The sequence below is a fragment of the Nipponia nippon genome, unplaced genomic scaffold (genome assembly GCF_047370975.1).
Source record: "Nipponia nippon isolate SJK-2023a ecotype South Korea unplaced genomic scaffold, ASM4737097v1 scaffold_52, whole genome shotgun sequence".
NCBI lineage: Eukaryota > Metazoa > Chordata > Aves > Pelecaniformes > Threskiornithidae > Nipponia > Nipponia nippon.
Genome location: NW_028262372.1, coordinates 542,251 through 560,696, shown reverse-complemented (window position 1 = coordinate 560,696; position 18,446 = coordinate 542,251). Strand labels below are relative to the sequence as shown.

The 18,446-nt window shown below is 68.7% G+C and overlaps 3 protein-coding genes across 3 annotated transcripts; 2 read left to right on the top strand and 1 right to left on the bottom strand.

Moving 5' to 3' along the window:
- Nucleotides 1-26: 26 nt before the first annotated feature.
- Nucleotides 27-6,466, top strand: PRODH2 (proline dehydrogenase 2). The gene is made up of 10 exons (XM_087735121.1): nucleotides 27-234; nucleotides 321-514; nucleotides 1,551-1,671; nucleotides 2,606-2,683; nucleotides 2,786-2,866; nucleotides 2,941-3,087; nucleotides 3,793-3,959; nucleotides 4,045-4,155; nucleotides 6,058-6,146; nucleotides 6,266-6,466. Exons 1-10 carry the CDS (start codon nucleotides 70-72, stop codon nucleotides 6,433-6,435), a joined length of 1,323 nt encoding a protein of 440 aa, XP_087591247.1. The 5' UTR covers nucleotides 27-69; the 3' UTR covers nucleotides 6,436-6,466.
- Nucleotides 6,467-10,078: 3,612 nt separating this feature from the next.
- Nucleotides 10,079-10,991, bottom strand: LOC148051873 (uncharacterized). The gene has a single exon (XM_087735211.1). The coding sequence runs from the start codon at nucleotides 10,862-10,864 to the stop codon at nucleotides 10,211-10,213; it is 654 nt and encodes a 217-aa protein (XP_087591337.1). The 5' UTR covers nucleotides 10,865-10,991; the 3' UTR covers nucleotides 10,079-10,210.
- An 84-nt stretch (nucleotides 10,992-11,075) lies between these two features.
- On the top strand, nucleotides 11,076-18,271 carry MAZ (MYC associated zinc finger protein). Its single transcript, XM_087735108.1, has 5 exons — nucleotides 11,076-12,650; nucleotides 15,225-15,288; nucleotides 15,385-15,556; nucleotides 17,106-17,316; nucleotides 18,144-18,271. Exons 1-4 carry the CDS (start codon nucleotides 11,218-11,220, stop codon nucleotides 17,303-17,305), a joined length of 1,869 nt encoding a protein of 622 aa, XP_087591234.1. The 5' UTR covers nucleotides 11,076-11,217; the 3' UTR covers nucleotides 17,306-17,316; nucleotides 18,144-18,271.
- Nucleotides 18,272-18,446: the final 175 nt, after the last annotated feature.

Below are 18,446 nucleotides of genomic sequence, written 5' to 3'. Positions count from 1 at the left end.
GGCGGCCATTTAACCGCCGGCCCCCCGACCTTTGCGCCCGTCCGCCGCCGCCGCCGCCGCCGCCGCGCTATGGGGCGGGAAGGCGACGCCGTGGGGCGCCCCACGGCGCGCGGGGCCCCCTTGGATTTCGGGGCGGGGGCGGCGCTGCGCTCGCTGCGGGGCGGCGAGCTGGCGCGGGCGCTGCTGGTGCTGCGCCTCTGCGCTTTCCCCGCCGTGGCGCGGCACGCCGGCGCGGTGAGGACCCCCGCCCGCCCCGCGGCGCCGTGGGGCGGAGGCGGGGGCTTCAGCCCCCCCCCCCCCCCCCCCCCCCCGCCCCATAGATTTTGACGGCCTCGCGGTGGCTGCTGGGAGCCCGGCTGTGGGGCGCGCTGCTGCGGGCCACCTTCTACGGGCAGTTTGTGGGGGGCGAGACCCCCGCCGAGGTGGGGGCGGCCGCCCGGCGCCTGCGCGCTGTGGGGCTGCGCCCCATGCTGGCCGTGCCCTGCGAGGAGGAGGTGGGGCAGGAGAAGGAGGGGTAGGTGGGGCGCGGGGGGGGGGGGGCGCTATGGGGCGGAGGGCGGGGGACGGGGGCACGCTATGGGGCAGAGCGGGGGATGGGGGCGCGCTATGGGGCGGAGGGCGGGGGACGGGGGCGCGCTATGGGGCGGAGGGCGGGGGACGGGGGCGCGCTATGGGGCGGAGAGCGGGGGATGGGGGCGCGCTATGGGGCGGAGGGCGGGGGACGGGGGCGCGCTATGGGGCGGAGGGCGGGGGACGGGGGCGCGCTATGGGGCGGAGGGCGGGAGAGGGGGGCGCGCGATGGGGCAGGGGTGGGGGAGGGGGGGCGCGCTATGGGGCAGGGGTGGGGGAGGGGGGCGCGCTATGGGGCAGGGGTGGGGGATGGGGAAGCGCTGTGGGGCAGGGGTGGGGGAGGGGACTGTGCTGTAGGGGAGGGGGACGTGCTATGGGGCGGGGGGGAGCGCTATGGGGCAGGGGTGGGGGAGGGGGTCGCTATGGGGCAGAGAGTGGGGGAGGGGCCGCGCTATGGAGCAGGAGGAGTGGGGGAGGGGGGAGCGCTATGGGGCAGGAGGAGGAGGGGTAGGTGGGGGTGCACTATGGGGCGGGGGGGTGCGCTATGGGGCGGGGGTGGGGGAGGGGGGAGCGCTATGGGGCAGGGGTGGGGGATGGGACTGCGCTATGGGGCAGGAGGACGGGTAGGTGGGGCGCTATGGGGCAGGGGAGTGGGGGAGGGGGGAGCGCTATGGGGCAGGGGGTCGCTATGGGGCAGGGGAGTGGGGGAGGAGGTCGCTATGGGGCAGGGGAGTGGGGGAGGGGCCGCGCTATGGGGCAGGAGGAGTGGGGGAGGGGTCGCTATGGGGCAGGGGGGCGGGGGAGGGGCCGCGCTATGGGGCAGGGGTGGGGGAAAGGAGCGTGCTATGGGGGAGGGGGGCCGCGCTATGGGGCAGGGGGCGGGGGTCGCTACGGGGCGGAGGGATGGGGGAGGGGTCGCGGGGGGGCAGGGGGCGGGGCCCGGTGGCCCCGCCCCACGTCCCGGCGGCGCTGTGGGGCAGGGAGGGGTGGTACGAGGCCAACCGCCGGGCGGCGCTGGAGTGCGTGGGGCTGGCGGCCGCCACCGGGCCCCGCCCCATGATGCAGGTGAAGGTGACGGCCATGATGAGCGCCCGCCTCTGCGTGAGTGCGGGGGGGGGGGGGGGCGACTGAAAAAATGGGGTGGGCTACCTAAAATAGGGGGTGGGCGACCAAAAAAATGGGGTGGGCTACCTAAAATATGGAGTGGGCGACCAAAAAAATGGGGCGGACTACCTAAAATATGGGGTGGGCAACCGAAAAAATGGGGTGGGCACCTGGAAAATGTGGCGGGCTACCTAAAATATGGGGTGGGCACCTGAAGAAATGGGGTGGGCAACCAAAAATATGGGGTAGGCGACCAAAAAATTGGGGTGGGCACCAGAAAAAATGGGGTGGGCTACCTAAAATATGGGGTGGGCGACCAAAAAAGTGGGGTGGGCACCTGGAAAACTGGGGTAGGCGACCAAAAAAATGGGGTGGGCGACCTAAAATATGGGGAGGGCGACGAAAAAAATGGGGTGGGCAACCAGAAAAATGGGGTGGGCTACCTAAGATATGGGGCGGGCTACCTAAAATATGGGGTGGGCGACCAAAAAAGTGGGGTGGGCAACCAAAAAAATGGGGTGGGCTACCTAAAATATGGGGTGGGCGACCAAAAAATTGAGGTGGGCACCTGGAAAAACGGGATGGGCTACCTAAAATACGGGGCAGACAACTCAAATATGGGGTGGGCAACCAAAAATACGGGGCGGGCACCAGAAAAAATGGGGCGGGCTACCTACAATAGGGGGTGGGCACCTAAAAATATGGGGCGGCCACTGAAAAAAACGGGGCGGGCGACTAAAAGATGGGGTGGCCACCGAAAATATAGGGTGGCCACTGAGAAAAAAATGGGGTCGCCACCTCGAAAAGGGGGTGGCCACCCGAGAAATGGGGCGGCCACGCCGAAGAAAACGAGGTGGCCACCTGAAGAAATTTGGTGGCCACCTGAAGAAATTTGGTGGCCACCTGAGAAACGAGGTGGCCCGCCCGGCAGGAGACGCTGTCGCAGCGGCTGGCGGAGCCGGGGGCGGGGCTGACGCTGGAGCGGGTGGCGGCGGTGATGGGGGGCGAGGTGAGCGCGGGGCCCCGCCCCCCCCCTTTTTTTGACCCCGCCCCCCCCCCCCCCCTTTGGCCGCCATTTTGGCGCGCTGACGGCGCTTCAAAATGGCGGCAGGCGGCCGCCTTCCCCTGCCTGACGCCGGCGGAGAACCGGCACCTGGGGCTGGCGCTGCGGCGCCTGGATGACGTCGCCGAGGTGAGGCGGCGCGGGCGCGGCGGCGGCGCGGCGGCGGCGGCGCCGTGACTGACCGGGCGTGGCCTCGCCGGCAGCGCGCGGCGCGGCGCGGCGTGCAGGTGCTGGTGGACGCGGAGCAGAGCTGCGTCAACCCGGCCTTGAGCTTGGCGACGCTGGCGTTGATGACGCGGCACAACCGGGCGGCGCCGTGGGTGTGGAACACCTACCAGGCCTACCTGCGGGTAACGGCGCGGCGCCGTCGTGGCCGCCATGATGGCCGTCGCGGCGCCGTAGGACAGGAGGGAGCGGTTGGCGGCGGCGCGGCGCCATCATGGCCGCCACGATGGCTGTCGCGGCGCCGTAGGGCGGGAGGGAGCGGTTGGCGGCGCCATCGTGGCGGCCATGATGGCCGTCGCGGCGCCGTAGGACAGGAGGGAGCGGTGGGCGGCGGCGCGGCGCCATCATGGCCGCCACGATGGCTGTCGCGGCGCTGTAGGGCAGGAGGGAGCGGTTGGCGGCGCCATCATGGCCGCCATGATGGCCGTCACGGCGCCGTAGGACAGGAGGGAGCGGTGGGCGGCGGCGCGGCGCCATCATGGCCGCCACGATGGCTGTCGTGGCGCCGTAGGATGGGGAGGAGCGGTTGGCAGCGCCATTGTGGCGGCCATGATGGCCGTTGCGGCGCCGTAGGGCGGGAGGGAGCAGTGGGCAGCGGCGTGGCGCCATCATGGCCGCCATGACGGTTGTCGCAGCACCGTAGGATGGGAGGGAGCGGTTGGCGGCGCCATCACGGCCGCCATGATGGCCGGCGCGTCGCCGTGCGATGGGAGGGAGCGGTTGGCGGCGGCGCGGCGCCATCGCGGCCGCCCCGGCGGCGGCCGTAGGACGGGAGGGGAGCGGTTGGCGGCGCGGCGACGGCCGCCGTGACGGCCGTCGCGGCGCCGCAGGACGGGAAGGAGCGGCTGGCGGCGGACGCGGCGGCGGCGCGGGGGCGGGGCCTGTGCTTCGGGGTGAAGCTGGTGCGCGGCGCCTACCTGGAGGCGGAGCGGCGGCGGGCGCGCGGCGGGGGGCACCCCGACCCCCTGCACCCCACCCTGGCCGCCACCCACCGCAGGTGACATTTTGGGGGCGAATCACGGGGGTTTGGGGGCGGCGGCGGCGGCGGCGGCGCCACGCCCGGCCGCCATTTTGTCCGGCAGCTACGGCGAGTGCCTGGAGCTGGCGCTGGCGCTGGCGGCGCGGGAGGGGGCGGCCGTGGGGCTGATGGTGGCCACCCACAACGAGGCCTCGGTGCTGCAGGCCGCCCGCAGGTAAGGGGGGGAGGGGGCGCCCGAATTCCGAGGGGGGCCACCGAATTCGGAGGGGGGCCGCCGAAATTTTAAGGGGTGGCGCCCAAATTTTAAGATTTTAGGGGTGGCGCCCAAAATTTTGAGAATTTCGCCCCAAATTTTAGGAGTGGCAACCAAAATTTTGAGAATTCCGCCCCAAATTTCGGGAGTGGCAACCAAAATTTTAAGGATTTCGCCCCAAATTTTAAGGGTGGCACCCAAATTCGGAGGGGGGCAGCCGAAATTTTAAGCGTTTCACCCCAAATATTAGGAGTGGCAACTGAAATTTTAAGAGGGGCACCCTAAATTTTAAGAATGGCACGCTAAATTTCAAGAGGGGCACCCGAATTTGGAGGGGGGCAACCGAAATTTTAAGCAAGCGCTTCATTCCAAATTTTAGGAGTGGCACCTGAAATTTTGAGAATTTCACCCCAAATTTTAGGAGTGGCAAGCAAAATTTTAAGCATTTTGCCCCGAAATTTAAGGGTGGCACCCGAAATTTTAAGAGGGGCACCCGAATTTAGAGGGGGGCAACCGAAATTTTAAGCGTTTCACCTGAAATTTTAGGAGTGGCACCCGAAATTTTAAGGGGGCAGCCAAATTTGGAGGGAGGCAACTGAAATTCTAAGCGTTTCACCTGAAATTTTAGGAGTGGCACCCGAATTTTTAGGGGGGCACCCGAAATTTTAAGGGTTTCACTCTGAATTTTAAGGAAAACCCCCAAATTTTAAGGATTTCACTCTCAATTTGAAGGAAACCCCCCAAATTTCAAGGATTTCACTCTCAATTTGAAGGAACCCCCCAAATTTTAAGGATTTCACTCTCAATTTGAAGGAAACCCCCCAAATTTCAAGGATTTCACTCTAAATTTGAAGGAACCCCCCAAATTTCAAGGATTTCACTCTCAATTTGAAGGAACCCCCCCAAATTTCAAGGATTTCACTCTCAATTTGAAGGAACCCCCCCAAATTTCAAGGATTTCACTCTCAATTTGAAGGAAACCCCCCAAATTTCAAGGATTTCACTCTAAATTTGAAGGAACCCCCCAAATTTTAAGGATTTCACTCTCAATTTGAAGGAAACCCCCCAAATTTCAAGGATTTCACTCTCAAGTTGAAGAAAACCCCCCAAATTTCAAGGATTTCACTCTCAATTTGAAGGAACCCCCCCAAATTTCAAGGATTTCACTCTCAATTTGAAGGAACCCCCCCAAATTTCAAGGATTTCACTCTCAATTTGAAGGAACCCCCCAAATTTCAAGGATTTCACTCTCAATTTGAAGGAAACCCCCCAAATTTCAAGGATTTCACTCTCAATTTGAAGGAACCCCCCCAAATTTCAAGGATTTCACTCTCAATTTGAAGGAACCCCCCCAAATTTCAAGGATTTCACTCTCAATTTGAAGGAACCCCCCAAATTTCAAGGATTTCACTCTCAATTTGAAGGAAACCCCCCAAATTTCAAGGATTTCACTCTCAATTTGAAGGAAACCCCCCAAATTTCAAGGATTTCACTCTCAAGTTGAAGAAAACCCCCCAAATTTCAAGGATTTCACTCTCAATTTGAAGGAAACCCCCCAAATTTCAAGGATTTCACTCTCAATTTGAAGAAAACCCCCCAAATTTCAAGGATTTCACTCTAAATTTGAAGGAACCCCCCAAATTTTAAGGATTTCACTCTCAATTTGAAGGAACCCCCCAAATTTCAAGGATTTCACTCTCAATTTGAAGGAAACCCCCCAAATTTCAAGGATTTCACTCTCAATTTGAAGGAACCCCCCCAAATTTTAAGGATTTCACTCTGAATTTGAAGGAAACCCCCCAAAGTTTCCGGCCGTCCCCCCCAGTTTGACGGGGCGCCCCTCCCCCCCCCTTTTGTCGGCAGGATGGAGGAGCTGGGCATCGCCCGCCAAGATGGCGGCGTCTGCTTCGGGCAGCTGCTGGGGATGTGCGACCACGTCTCCCTCACCTTGGGTGCGCGCCCCTCGCCCCGCGGGGGGGGTGGGGTTTTGGGGTGCCCCTCGCCCCCTCCCGGGGAGGGGGGGGGGAGGTTTGGGGGTGCCCCCCGGCCCCGGGTGACGTGCGCGGCGCAGGGGCGGCGGGGTACGCGGTGTACAAGTCGGTGCCGTACGGGGCGGCGGAGGCGACGCTGGCGTACCTGGCGCGGCGGGCGGAGGAGAACCGGGGGGTGCTGCAGGCCGCCCGCAGGGAGAGGGGGCTCCTCGCCCGCGAGCTGCGGCGACGCCTCCTGCGACGCCCCTGACGTCCGTCCCCCCCCCAACCCCCTGCCCCCCCCCCCCCCCCCCCCAAAACCTGACACCCCCCCCCCCCAACACCCCCTGAGACCCCCAGGGACCCCCCCAAAAACCTGACACCCCCCCCCCCTTCCCAACACCCCCCTGAGACCCCCAGGGACCCCCCAAAAACCTGACACCCCCCCTTCCCAACACCCCCCTGAGACCCCCAGGGACCCCCCCCCCAAAAACCTGACCCCCCCCCTTCCCAACACCCCCTGAGACCCCCAGGGACCCCCCCAAAAACCTGACACCCCCCCCCCCCTTCCCAACACCCCCCTGAGACCCCCAGGGACCCCCCCCAAAAACCTGACCCCCCCCCTTCCCAACACCCCCTGAGACCCCCAGGGACCCCCAAATCCGTGAGACCCCCCCCCCCCAGGGACCCCTCCAAAACCCCCGGGACCCCCTGAGACCCCCCCCTCCCCAAACCCCCCCAGGCCCCCCCAAAAAACTGAGACCCCCCCGGGAGCCCCCAAAAACTTGAGACCCCCCAAACCCCTGAGACCCCCCAAAACCCCTTGAGATCCCCTCAGACCCCCCCCACCCCCCCTGGGACCCCCCCCCAAACCCCTCAGACCCCCCAAAATCCTCTCCGACCCCCCAAACCCCCCCCGGGCCCCCCACCCCCCCCCCAGCCCCCCCCACCCCCCCCCCCCCCCCGAACCCCAATAAACCCCATCAGCCCCGCCCCCGGGGCCTTCCTTGCCCGGGGGGGTGTGGGGGGGGGGGGGGGGGGTGTGCTTTTTTGGGGTGGGGGGCACCCCAATCCCTCCCCTCCCCCCCCTTTTGGGGGGACCCCCGACCCCCCCCCCCCCCTTGGTTTTTACCTGGGAGCGGGCAGGGAGGCGGGAAAGGCGAGGGGGGGCCGCCGCTGCCTCAGGCCACAAAATGGCGGGCGCCCCCCCCGCCGCAAAATGGCGGGAAGGCGCTGAGGAGACGGGGGGGGGGGGGGGGGCGCTACGGGGGGGCGTGGTTTGCCGGGAGGGGGCGTGGTTATGAGGGGAGGGGGCGTGGTTACAAGGTGGTGTGCGGGTATGAGGGGGCGTGGTTATGAGGGGAGGGGCGTGGTTATGAGGGGAGGGGCGTGGTTATGAGGGAGGGGGCGTGGTTACAAGGTGGTGTGCGGGTATGAGGGGGGCGCGGTTATGAGGGGAGGGGCGTGGTTATGAGGGGAGGGGGGTGGTTATGAGGGAGGGGGCGTGGTTACAAGGTGGTGTGCGGGTATGAGGGGGGCGTGGTTATGAGGGGAGGGGCGTGGTTATGAGGGGAGGGGGGTGGTTATGAGGGGAGGGGGCGTGGTTACAAGGCGGTATGGGGTTATGAGGAGGGGGCGTGGCTAAGAGGCACGTTGGGTTATAAGGAGATGGGCGGGGTTAAGCAGGGAGGGGGCGTGGTTGTGGGGGGCGTGGCTACGAGGAGCAAGGGTTTCTGGGGGCGTGGTTAAGCAGAAAGGGGGCGTGGTTATGAGGAGATGGGTGTGGTTATGGGGAGGTGGGCGGGGTTAAATCTGCTAGGGGGCGTGGTTAATCGGAGGGGGCGTGGCTACAATGAGGGGGCGGTGTTATGGGAAGGGGGTGTGGTTAAGAGGAGCAGGAGGGGTTAAGAGGGGAGGGGGCGTGGTTAAGCGAGGCGATGGGCGGGGTTAATCAGGGCGTGGTTGTATGGGGAGGGGCGTGGTTGTGAGGTGGGCGTGGCTACGCGACGGCGGGGGCGTGTTATGAGGAGGTGGGCGGGGTTAAGCGGGGCGCGGTTTAGGGGGCGTGGTTTTGTCCAGAGCAGGCGTGGTTATTTGGGGGTGGGCGGGGCTAAGCGATGAGGGGGCGTGGTCACGAGGGGACGAGCAGGGTGAGGCGGGGAAGGGGCGGGGTTAAGAGGGGAGGGGGCGTGGTTAAGGGAGACCGGGCGGTCTTGAGGGGGCGGGGTTAATCAGGGCGTGGTTGTATGGGGAGGGGCGTGGTTGTGAGGTGGGCGTGGCTACGCGACGGCGGGGGCGTGTTATGAGGAGGTGGGCGGGGTTAAGCGGGGCGCGGTTTAGGGGGCGTGGTTTTGTCCAGAGCAGGCGTGGTTATTTGGGGGTGGGCGGGGCTAAGCGATGAGGGGGCGTGGTCACGAGGGGACGAGCAGGGTGAGGCGGGGAAGGGGCGGGGTTAAGCGGGGAGGGGGCGTGGTTAAGGGAGACCGGGCGGTCTTGAGGGGGCGTGGTTAATCGAAGGGGGCGTGGTCACCGGCGGGGCGGGGCGGAGGCTTTCGCACCTCCCGCCGGGCTCAGCCAGTCATAGGCGGGGGGGGGGGGGGGGGGCGGTCGCCGTGGCAACGGGGCGGGCGCACGCGCGGCGGCCGCCTGCCCAACATGGCGGCGCCCCCGCCCCTGATTGGGCGGTGAAAGGGGGGGGGGGGGTGTGGGCGGGGCCGCCTGCGTCACGCGGGCCGGCAGCCAATGGGAAGCGGGGGGGTGGTGGGGGGTGGAGGGGGGGGGGTGAGGGAAGGCGGCGGCCATTTTGTGCGCGCGGGAAGGAGGGCCTCCCGCCGCCGCCGCCCAATCAGCGCCCGCCGCGGGGGCGCGCGCGCGCCGGGCGGGGGCCAATCCGCGCCGTCCGCCGCCGCCCTCGCGCTGCCCCCCCGCCCCTCCCCCTCCCTCCCTCCCTCCCTCCCTCCCTCCCCCTCCCCTTCCCTCCCCCCCCCCCCCCGCTTCTGCTCTCGGCTCCTTCCGCGCGACCCCCCCCGCCCCCGCCCCTCCCCCACCCGCGCCCCTCCCCCCCCCGCCCCTCCCCCACCCGCGGCCCCGGTGCCGCCATCGCCGCCATCGCCGCCAGCGCCATGGACCCCGGCAACTGGAGCAGCTTCATCTTCCAGGTACCGCCCCCGGGGGGGGGAGGGGGGGGGGGGGGTGGGGGGGGGAGGGGAGGGGAGGGGAGGGGGGGGGGGGGCGGCGGCGGCCCCGGGCCTTGGCGGGGGGAGGGGGAGGGGAGGGGGCGCTGGGGGCGCTGGTCCTGCTCGTACTGGGGGCGCTGGGGGCACTGGTGGGACTGGGGGCACTGGGGGCACTGGTCATGGTCGTACTGGTGGCACTGGTGGTGCTGGTGGGACTGGGGGCACGCTCACACTGGTGGCACTGGTGGCACTGGTGGGACTGGGGGCGCTGGGGACACTGGTCATGGTCGTACTGGTGGCACTGGGGGCACTGGGGGCACTGGTGGGACTGGGGGCATGCTCACACTGGTGACACTGGTGGGACTGGTGGTGCTGGGGGCACTGGTCATGGTTGTACTGGTGGCACTGGTGGTGCTGGTGGGACTGGGGGCACGCTCACACTGGTGGCACTGGTGGCACTGGTGGGACTGGGGGCGCTGGGGACACTGGTCATGGTCGTACTGGTGGCTCTGGTGGCACTGGGGGCACTGGTGGGACTGGGGGCATGCTCACACTGGTGACACTGGTGGGACTGGTGGTGCTGGGGGCACTGGTCATGGTTGTACTGGTGGCGCTGGTGGTGCTGGTGGTGCTGGGGGCACTGGTGGGACTGGGGGCACTGGTAGGACTGGGCACACTCACACTGGTGATACTGGTGGGACCAGGGGCACTGGGGGCACTGGTCGTGGTCATACTGGTGGGACTGGGGGCACTGGTGGTGCTGGGGGCATGCTCACACTGGTGGTACTGGTGGTGCTGGGGGCACTGGTGGCACTGGTGGCACTGGTGGCACACTCACACTGGTGATGCTGGTGGTTCTGGGGGCACTGGTCATGGTCGTACTGGTGGGACTGGGGGCATTGGTGGGACTGGGGGCACGCTCACACTGGTGATGCTGGTGGTCATGCTCAAACTGGGAGCACTGGTGGCACCAGTGACACTTATGGCACTGGTGACATTGGTGGTACTGGTGGCACTGGTGGTCATGCCGATGCCACTGGTCATGCTCACACTGGTGGCACTGGTGACACTGGGGGCACTGGTGGTCATGCTGATGGCACTGGTCATGCTCACACTGGTGGCACTGGGGGCACTGGGGGCACTGGTGACACTGGGGGCACTGGTGCTCATGCTCACACTGCTGGTCATGGGGGCACTGGTGGTACTGGTGGGCCCGTTCGCACTGGTGACACTGGTGGTCATGGGGACACTGGTGGCACTGGGGGTCATGCTCACACTGGTGGCACTGGTGGCACTGGTCGTGCTCACACTGGTGACACTGGTGGCACTGGTGGTCATGCTGATGGCACTGGTCATGCTCACACTGGCGGCACTGGTGGCACTGGGGGCACTGGTGACACTGGTGGGCATGTTCACACTGGTGGCACTGGTGGTTGTGCTCGCACTGGTGGCACTGGTCGTGCTCACGCTGGTGGCACTGGTGGCGATGGGGACCCTGCTCCTCACGCTCACACCGTTGGTCATGGGGGCACTGGGGGCACTGGGGGCACTGGTGGTCGCGGTGGCACCGCCGGTGATGGTGACACCGGCGCTCACGCTGCCGCTCCCAGTGACGCTGGCTCTCGTGGTGACGCTGGCAGCCCGCGGTGACACCAGTGGCTTTGGTGCCACTGGCCGTCGTGGTGACACTGGGGGGCACGGTGACGCCGGCGGACACGGTGGTGCCGGTGGTCACGGGGTCGCTGCCAGGGACGGTGACACCGGTTGTTGTGGTGAGGCTGGTGGTCCTGGTGACGCCAGCGGTTGTGGTGGCGCCGGTGGTCGTGGTGTCGCTGCCAGTGACGGTGACACTGGTGGTCACGGTGACGCCGGTGGTCATGGCGTCACCGCCAGGGATGGTGACACCGGTGGTCCTGGTGACGCCAGTGGTCACGGTGGCGCTGGCGGTCATGGCGTCGCTGCCAGCGACGGTGACACCGGTGGTCACGGCGAGGCTGGTGGTCCTGGTGACGCCAGCGGTTGTGGTGGCGCCGGTGGTCACGGTGTTGCTGCCAGTGACGGTGACACCAGTGGTTGTGGTGAGGCTGGTGGTCCCGGTGACGCTGGCGGTTGTGGTGGCGCTGGTGGTCACGGTGGCGCTGCCAGCGATGGTGACACCGGTGGTCCCAGTGAGGCTGGTGGTCCCGGTGATGCCAGTGGTTGTGGTGACGCCGGTGGTCATGGCGTCGCTGCCAGTGACGGTGACACCGGTGGTCACAGCAAGGCTGGTGGTCTCAGTGACGCTGGCGGTCGCGGTGGCGCCCGTGGTTGTGGCATCGCTGCCAGCGCTGGTGGCACCGGCGGTCGCACCGCCGCTGGTGGTCAGGATGCTGCCGCCGGTGACGGTGACAGTGAGGCTGGTGGTCCCGGTGATGCCGGTGGTCGCGGTGACGCCGGTGGTCATGGCGTCGCTGCTAGTGTCGGTGACACCTGTGGTCACGGTGAGGCTGGTGGTCCCGGTGACGCCGGCGGTTGCGGTGGCGCCGGTGGTCATGGCATCGCCGCCAGCGCCTGCGACACCGGCGGTCACACCGCCGCCGGTGGTCAGGGTGCCGCCGCCGGTGACGGTGCCGTCGGTGCCACCGCAGGCCGCCGCCGCCCCGCCGCCGCCCGCCGCCCCCGCCGAGGCGCTGCAGGTGGACCTGCTGCCGGTGCTGGCCGCCCCCCCGGACACCGCCCCCGTCGCCGCCGCCGCCGCCGCCACCACCGTGGACGCCGCCGCCCTCAAACCCCCCGCCCCGGAGTCGGCCCCGCCGCCGGTACCGCCGGTACCGCCGGTGCCGCCGCCCTCGACCGACCCCCCGCGCAAATCCAAGAGCAAAGGGCCCTACATCTGCTCGCTCTGCGCCAAGGAGTTCAAGAACGGCTACAACCTGCGGCGCCACGAAGCCATCCACACCGGCGCCAAGGCCGCCCGCCCCGGCCCCGCCGCCATGAAGATGCCGACCATGGTGCCCCTCAGCCTGCTGAGCGTTTCGGGGCTGGGGGGCGGCGGGGCGGAGGGCGGAGCGGCGGCGGCGACGGCACCGGCGGCGGCCGCCCCCAAGCGGGCGCGGAAGAACCACGCCTGCGAGATGTGCGGCAAGGCGTTCCGCGACGTCTACCACCTCAACCGGCACAAGCTGTCCCACTCGGACGAGAAGCCCTACCAGTGCCCCGTCTGCCAGCAGCGCTTCAAGCGCAAGGACCGGATGAGCTACCACGTCCGCTCCCACGACGGCGCCGTCCACAAGCCCTACATCTGCAGCCACTGCGGGAAGAGCTTCTCCAGGTGGGCGGGGCGCGAGGGCGGGGCGGGGGGCGGGGGCGGGGTTCGGCTGGGCGGGGTGGCGCTTGAGGGGGTGGAGCGTCACGGGGGGCGGGGGGACAATGGCGGGCGGGGGGCTGGTGGTGATGGTGGGGCCGGGGGTCGTGGTGGCACTGGTGGTCGTGGTGACAACGGCGGTCGTGGCGCTGGTGGTCACGGTGGCAGCGATGGTCACGGTGACGCTGGTGGTCACGGTGACGCTGAAGGTTATGGTGGCACTGGGGGTCACGGTGACGCTGGTGGTTGGGGTGACGCTGGTGGTGACAGTGACGCTGGAGGCCATGGCGATGCTGGTGGTTGTGCTTACGCTGGTGGTTGCGGTGACAATGGCGGCCGTGGCGCTGGTGGTCATGGTGACACCGGTGGTCATGGTGGAGCCAGGGGTCACGGTGGTGCTGGTGGTTACGGTGGCACTGGTGGTTGTGGTGGCACTGGTGGTTGCGGTGACAACGGCGGTCGTGGCGCTGGTGGTCATGGTGGCAGCGATGGTCACGGTGACGCTGGAGGCCATGGCGATGCTGGTGGTTGTGCTTACGCTGGTGGTTGCGGTGACAATGGCGGCCGTGGCGCTGGTGGTCATGGTGACACTGGTGGTCATGGTGGAGCCAGGGGTCACAGTGGTGCTGGTGGTCACGGTGGCAGCGATGGTCACGGTGACGCTGGTGGTCACGGTGACGCTGGGGGCCGTGGTGGCAGTTGGGGTCATGGTGACGGTGGCACTTGAGGTCGCTGATTGCCACGGTGATGCCGGTGGTCGCAGTGGCGCTGGTGGTACTGGGGGCACTGGTGGTACTGGGGCTGTTGGTTGTCATGCTCACACTGGTCTTGGTGGCCCTGGTGGCCATGGTGGCGTTGGTGGCCACGGTGAGGCTGGTGGTCATGGTGACACTGGTGGTACTGGGAGCACTGGTCCCAGTCATGCTCACGCTGGTGATCCTGGTGGCCGCAGTGATGCCGGTGGCCATGGTGGCCCTGATGGTCACGGTGACGCTGGTGGCGCTGGTGGTACTGGGGGCGCTGGTCATCGTGCTCACACTGGCGGTCTTGGTGGCCATGGTGGCCACGGTGATGCTGGTGGCCATGGTGGCACTGGTGGTACTGGGGGCGCTGGTCGTCCTGCTCACGCTGGTGGTCTTGGTGGCCCTGGTGGCCACGGTGATGCTGGTGGCCACGGTGATGCTGGTGGTCGTGGTGGCACTGGTGGTACTGGGGCCGCTGGTCGTCCTGCTCACGCTGGTGGCCCTGGTGGCCATGGTGACACTGGTGGTCACAGCGATGCTGGTGGCCACGGTGACGCTGGTGGCCATGGTGACGCTGGTGGTCGTGGTGGTGCTGGTGGTACTGGGGCCACTGGTCGTCCTGCTCATGCTGGTGGCCCTGGTGGCCCCAGTGACGCTGGTGGCCCTGATGGTCATGGTGATGCTGGTGGCCACGGTGATGCTGGTGGTCTTGGTGGCCATGGTGGTCCCGGTGACACTGGTGCTCTCGGTGGCCATGGTGGCCATGGTGATGCTGGTGGCCATGGTGATGCTGGTGGTCTTGGTGGCCATGGTGGCGCTGGGGCCACTGGTCGTCCTGCTCATGCTGGCGGACTTGGTGGCCCTGGTGGCCCCGGTGACGCTGGTGGCCCCGGTGGCCCTGATGGTCATGGTGATGCTGGTGGCCATGGTGATGCTGGTGGTACTGGGGCCACTGGTCGTCCTGCTCACGCTGGTGGCCCTGGTGACGCTGGTGGTCTTGGTGGCCATGGTGGCCACGGTGATGGTGGTGGCCACAGTGATGCTGGTGGTACTGGGGCCACTGGTCATCATGCTCACGCTGGTGGCCCTGGTGGCAATGGTGATGCTGGTGGTTGTGGTGGTGCTGGTGGTACTGGGGCCACTGGTCGTCCTGCTCACCCTGGTGGCCCTGGTGGCCATGGTGACACTGGTGGCCCCGGTGATGCTGGTGGTCTGGATGGCCATGGTGGCCACGGTGACGCCGGCGGTACTGGGGCCACTGGTCGTCCTGCTCACCCCGGTGGCCCCGGTGAGGCTGATGGTCTTGGTGGCCATGGTGGCCACGGTGATGCTGGTGGTTGTGGTGGTGCTGGTGGTACTGGGGCCACTGCTCATCATGCTCACGCTGGTGGCCCTGGTGGTCACGGTGGTGCTGGTGGCCATGGTGACGCTGGTGGTCGTGGTGGTGCTGGTGGTACTGGGGCCACTGGTCGTCCTGCTCATGCTGGTGGCCCTGGTGGTCACGGTGACGCTGGTGGCCATGGTGACGCTGGTGGCCATGGTGACGCTGGTGGTCGTGGTGGTGCTGGTGGTACTGGGGCCACTGGTCGTCCTGCTCACCCCGGTGGCCCTGGTGGCCATGGTGGCCCTGGTGGCCATGGTGATGCCGATGGTCTTGGTGGCCATGGTGGCCACGGCGATGCTGGTGGTTGTGGTGGTACTGGGACCACTGGTCGTCCTGCTCACCCCGGTGGCCCCGGTGAGGCTGGTGGCCCCGGTGGCCCCTCCGTCACCGCCCGCCGGCCTCTCCCCCCGCCAGGCCCGACCACCTCAACAGCCACGTCCGGCAGGTCCACTCCACGGAGCGCCCCTTCAAGTGCGAGGTAAAACCCCTCCCCCACCCCCCCACCCCCCAATCCCCGCCCCTCCCGGCGCCCCCCCGGCGCGCGCGCGAGCCGCCCCCTCCGCCCCTCCCCCAGACCTGCGAGGCCGCGTTTGCCACCAAGGACCGGCTGCGAGCCCACACCGTCCGCCACGAGGAGAAGGTGCCCTGCCACGTCTGCGGCAAGATGCTGAGCGCCGCCTACATCTCCGACCACATGAAGGTCCACAGCCAGGGCCCCAACCACGTCTGCGAGCTCTGCAACAAAGGTACCGGCGCCGTGGGGCGGCCGTGGGGCGGGGGTGGGGCAGGGCGTGGGGCGGGGGTGGGGCGGGGGTGGGGCGGGGGTGGGGGAGCGGGGAGGCCATCGCTTCGGCGCTGGGTTGGGTCTCCCCGGGGGTTGGTTTCTGCGTGGGGATCGTGGCGCCGTGGGGCGGGGGTGGGGCGGGCGGCCGTGGGGCAGGGCCACGGTGGGTGGGGGAGCGGGGGAGGGGTTCGGTTAGGGGGTGATGGCGTGGGGGAGGGGCGGGCCTCCGGGAGCTGTGGGGCGCTGAGCTGTGGGGCAGAGGCTGCGTGGGGCGCAGGGTCGCCATCCCGGGTAGGGCTCCCCTTGCCGTGGGGCACGGGCTCTATGGGGCACAGCCCCACGGCTCCCTGCTGCTATGGGGCACGGCTCCAGGCTCTATGGGGCGCTGCCCCACATCTGCTAGGCTCTATGGGGCAGCGCCCCACGGCTCCCAGGCTCTATGGGGCACGGCTCCAGGCTCTATGGGGCAGCGCCCCACGGCTCCTTGCTGCTATGGGGCACTGCCCCATGGCTCCAGGCTCTGTGGGGCAGCGCCCCACGGCTCTCAGGCTCTATGGGGCAGCGCCCCACGGCTCCCGGGCTCTATGGGGCGTATCCAGGCTCTATGGGGCACAGCTCCAGGCTCTATGGGGCAGCGCCCCACAGCTCCTGGGCTCTATGGGGCACGGCTCCAGGCTCTATGGGGCACTGCCCCACGGCTCCCGGGCTCTATGGGGCACGGCTCCAGGCTCTATGGGGCACTGCCCCATGGCTCCAGGCTCTGTGGGGCAGCGCCCCACGGCTCTCAGGCTCTATGGGGCACTGCCCCATGGCTCCAGGCTCTATGGGGCACGGCTCCAGGCTCTATGGGGCACTGCCCCATGGCTCCCGGGCTCTATGGGGCACGGCTCCAGGCTCTATGGGGCAGCGCCCCACAGCTCCCGGGCTCTATGGGGCACTGCCCCATGGCTCCAGGCTCTATGGGGCACGGCTCCAGGCTCTATGGGGCACTGCCCCACGGCTCCAGGCTCTATGGGGCACGGCTCCAGGCTCTATGGGGCAGCGCCCCACGGCTCCCAGGCTCTATGGGGCACGGCTCCAGGCTCTATGGGGCAGCGCCCCACGGCTCCTTGCTGCTATGGGGCACTGCCCCATGGCTCCAGGCTCTGTGGGGCAGCGCCCCACGGCTCCCAGGCTCTATGGGGCATATCCAGGCTCTATGGGGCACAGCTCCAGGCTCTATGGGGCACTGCCCCACGGCTCCTGGGCTCTATGGGGCACGGCTCCAGGCTCTATGGGGCAGCGCCCCACGGCTCCAGGCTCTATGGGGCAGCGCCCCACATCTCCCGGGCTCTATGGGGTGTGTCTAGGCTCTATGGGGCAGCGCCCCACGGCTCCCGGGCTCTATGGGGCGTATCCAGGCTCTACGGGGCAGCGCCCCACGGCTCCCCCCTCCCCCCCCCCCCCCTCCCCGCGCCGTGGGTCCTCTGACGCCGCTTCGTCCCCCCTCCCCCCTCCCCTCCCCCCCCCAGGCTTCACCACGGCGGCGTACCTGCGGGTGCACGCGGTGAAGGACCACGGGGTGGCGGCCCCCCGCCCCCGCCGCCTCCTCTGCCAACTCTGCGGGGTTCACTGCAAGACCCCGGCCCAGCTCAGCGGCCACCTCCAGACCCACGGCGCCCCTCCCCCCGCCGAGGGCCCCGCCCCCCCGGGGGGGCCGCCGCGCCGCTGACCCGCCCACAGGCAAGGCCCGCCGGCGGGGGGAGGGGCGGGGGGGGGGGGGGGGGGGGGAGGGGGGGGGCGGGGGGGGTCAGGTTGGGGGGCGGCCCCATGGAGCCCAGAGCCCCGCCCCATAGCAGAGGTGGGGGGCGGCGCCACAGAGCCCAGAGCCCCGCCCCATAGCAGAGGTGGGGGGCGGCCCCATAGAGCCGGGAGCCCCGCCCCACAGCGGGGGTGGGGGGCGGCGCCACAGAGCCCAGAGCCCCGCCCCATAGCAGAGGTGGGGGGCGGCGCCATAGACCCCAGAGCCCCACCCCACAGCGGGGGTGGGGTTACTTGGGGGGCGGCCCCATAGACCCCAGAGCCCCGCCCCACAGCGGGGGTGGGGGGCGGCCCCATAGAGCCCAGAGCCCCGCCCCATAGCAGAGGTGGGGGGCGGCGCCACAGAGCCCAGAGCCCCGCCCCATAGTGGGGGTGGGGGGCGGCCCCATAGACCCCAGAGCCCCGCCCCACAGCGGGGGTGGGGGGCGGCCCCATAGAGCCCAGAGCCCCGCCCCACAGCGGGGGTGGGGTTACTTGGGGGGCGGCCCCATAGAGCCCAGAGCCCCGCCCCATAGCGGAGGTGGGGGGCGGCGCCACAGAGCCCAGAGCCCCGCCCCAAAGCAGAGGTGGGGGGCGGCGCCATAGACCCCAGAGCCCCGCCCCACAGCGGGGGTGGGGTTACTTGGGGGGCGGCCCCATAGAGCCCAGAGCCCCGCCCCACAGCGGGGGGCGGGCGTGGCGGGGGCGGGGGCGGGTGGGCGGAGCCGTGGTTCGCCGGGGTGACGCCCTCTCCCTCCCCTCCCCCGCAGGCGCGGGCGAGCCCTGCCCCATGGCGGCCCCCGCCCCCCCCGCCCCCGCCGTGGCCGTGCTCCCCATGGAGGGGGCCCCCGTCGCCAGCCAGGCCCTGCCCAGCCAACCCTGGTGAGGGGGCGGGGCCTCCCCGCCCCACGGCGGCGGGGAGGGGGGCGGGGCCTCCCTGCCCCACGGCGGCGAAGAGGAGCCCCACGGCGACGCCGGGGACCCTTGGCCCCGCCCCGCAGATGGGGGGGGGGGGGGGGGGGGGAGGGGAGGCCCCACGTGCTGGGCGTCCCCTCCCCTCCCCTCGGGCCCCG

Bases quoted from the DNA above. Each gene is read 5' to 3' on its own strand.
- PRODH2 (XM_087735121.1), top strand. From the start codon at position 70: ATGGGGCGGGAAGGCGACGCCGTGGGGCGCCCCACGGCGCGCGGGGCC. The intron at 1,672-2,605 runs GTGAGTGCGGGG...CCCGCCCGGCAG, and splicing joins TGATGAGCGCCCGCCTCTGC to GAGACGCTGTCGCAGCGGCT. The intron at 6,147-6,265 runs GTGCGCGCCCCT...TGCGCGGCGCAG, and splicing joins CCACGTCTCCCTCACCTTGG to GGGCGGCGGGGTACGCGGTG.
- LOC148051873 (XM_087735211.1), bottom strand. From the start codon at position 10,864: ATGACCAACGGTGTGAGCGTGAGGAGCAGGGTCCCCATCGCCACCAGT.
- MAZ (XM_087735108.1), top strand. From the start codon at position 11,218: ATGGCGTCACCGCCAGGGATGGTGACACCGGTGGTCCTGGTGACGCCA. The intron at 12,651-15,224 runs GTGGGCGGGGCG...TCCCCCCGCCAG, and splicing joins TGCGGGAAGAGCTTCTCCAG to GCCCGACCACCTCAACAGCC. The intron at 15,289-15,384 runs GTAAAACCCCTC...CCCCTCCCCCAG, and splicing joins AGCGCCCCTTCAAGTGCGAG to ACCTGCGAGGCCGCGTTTGC.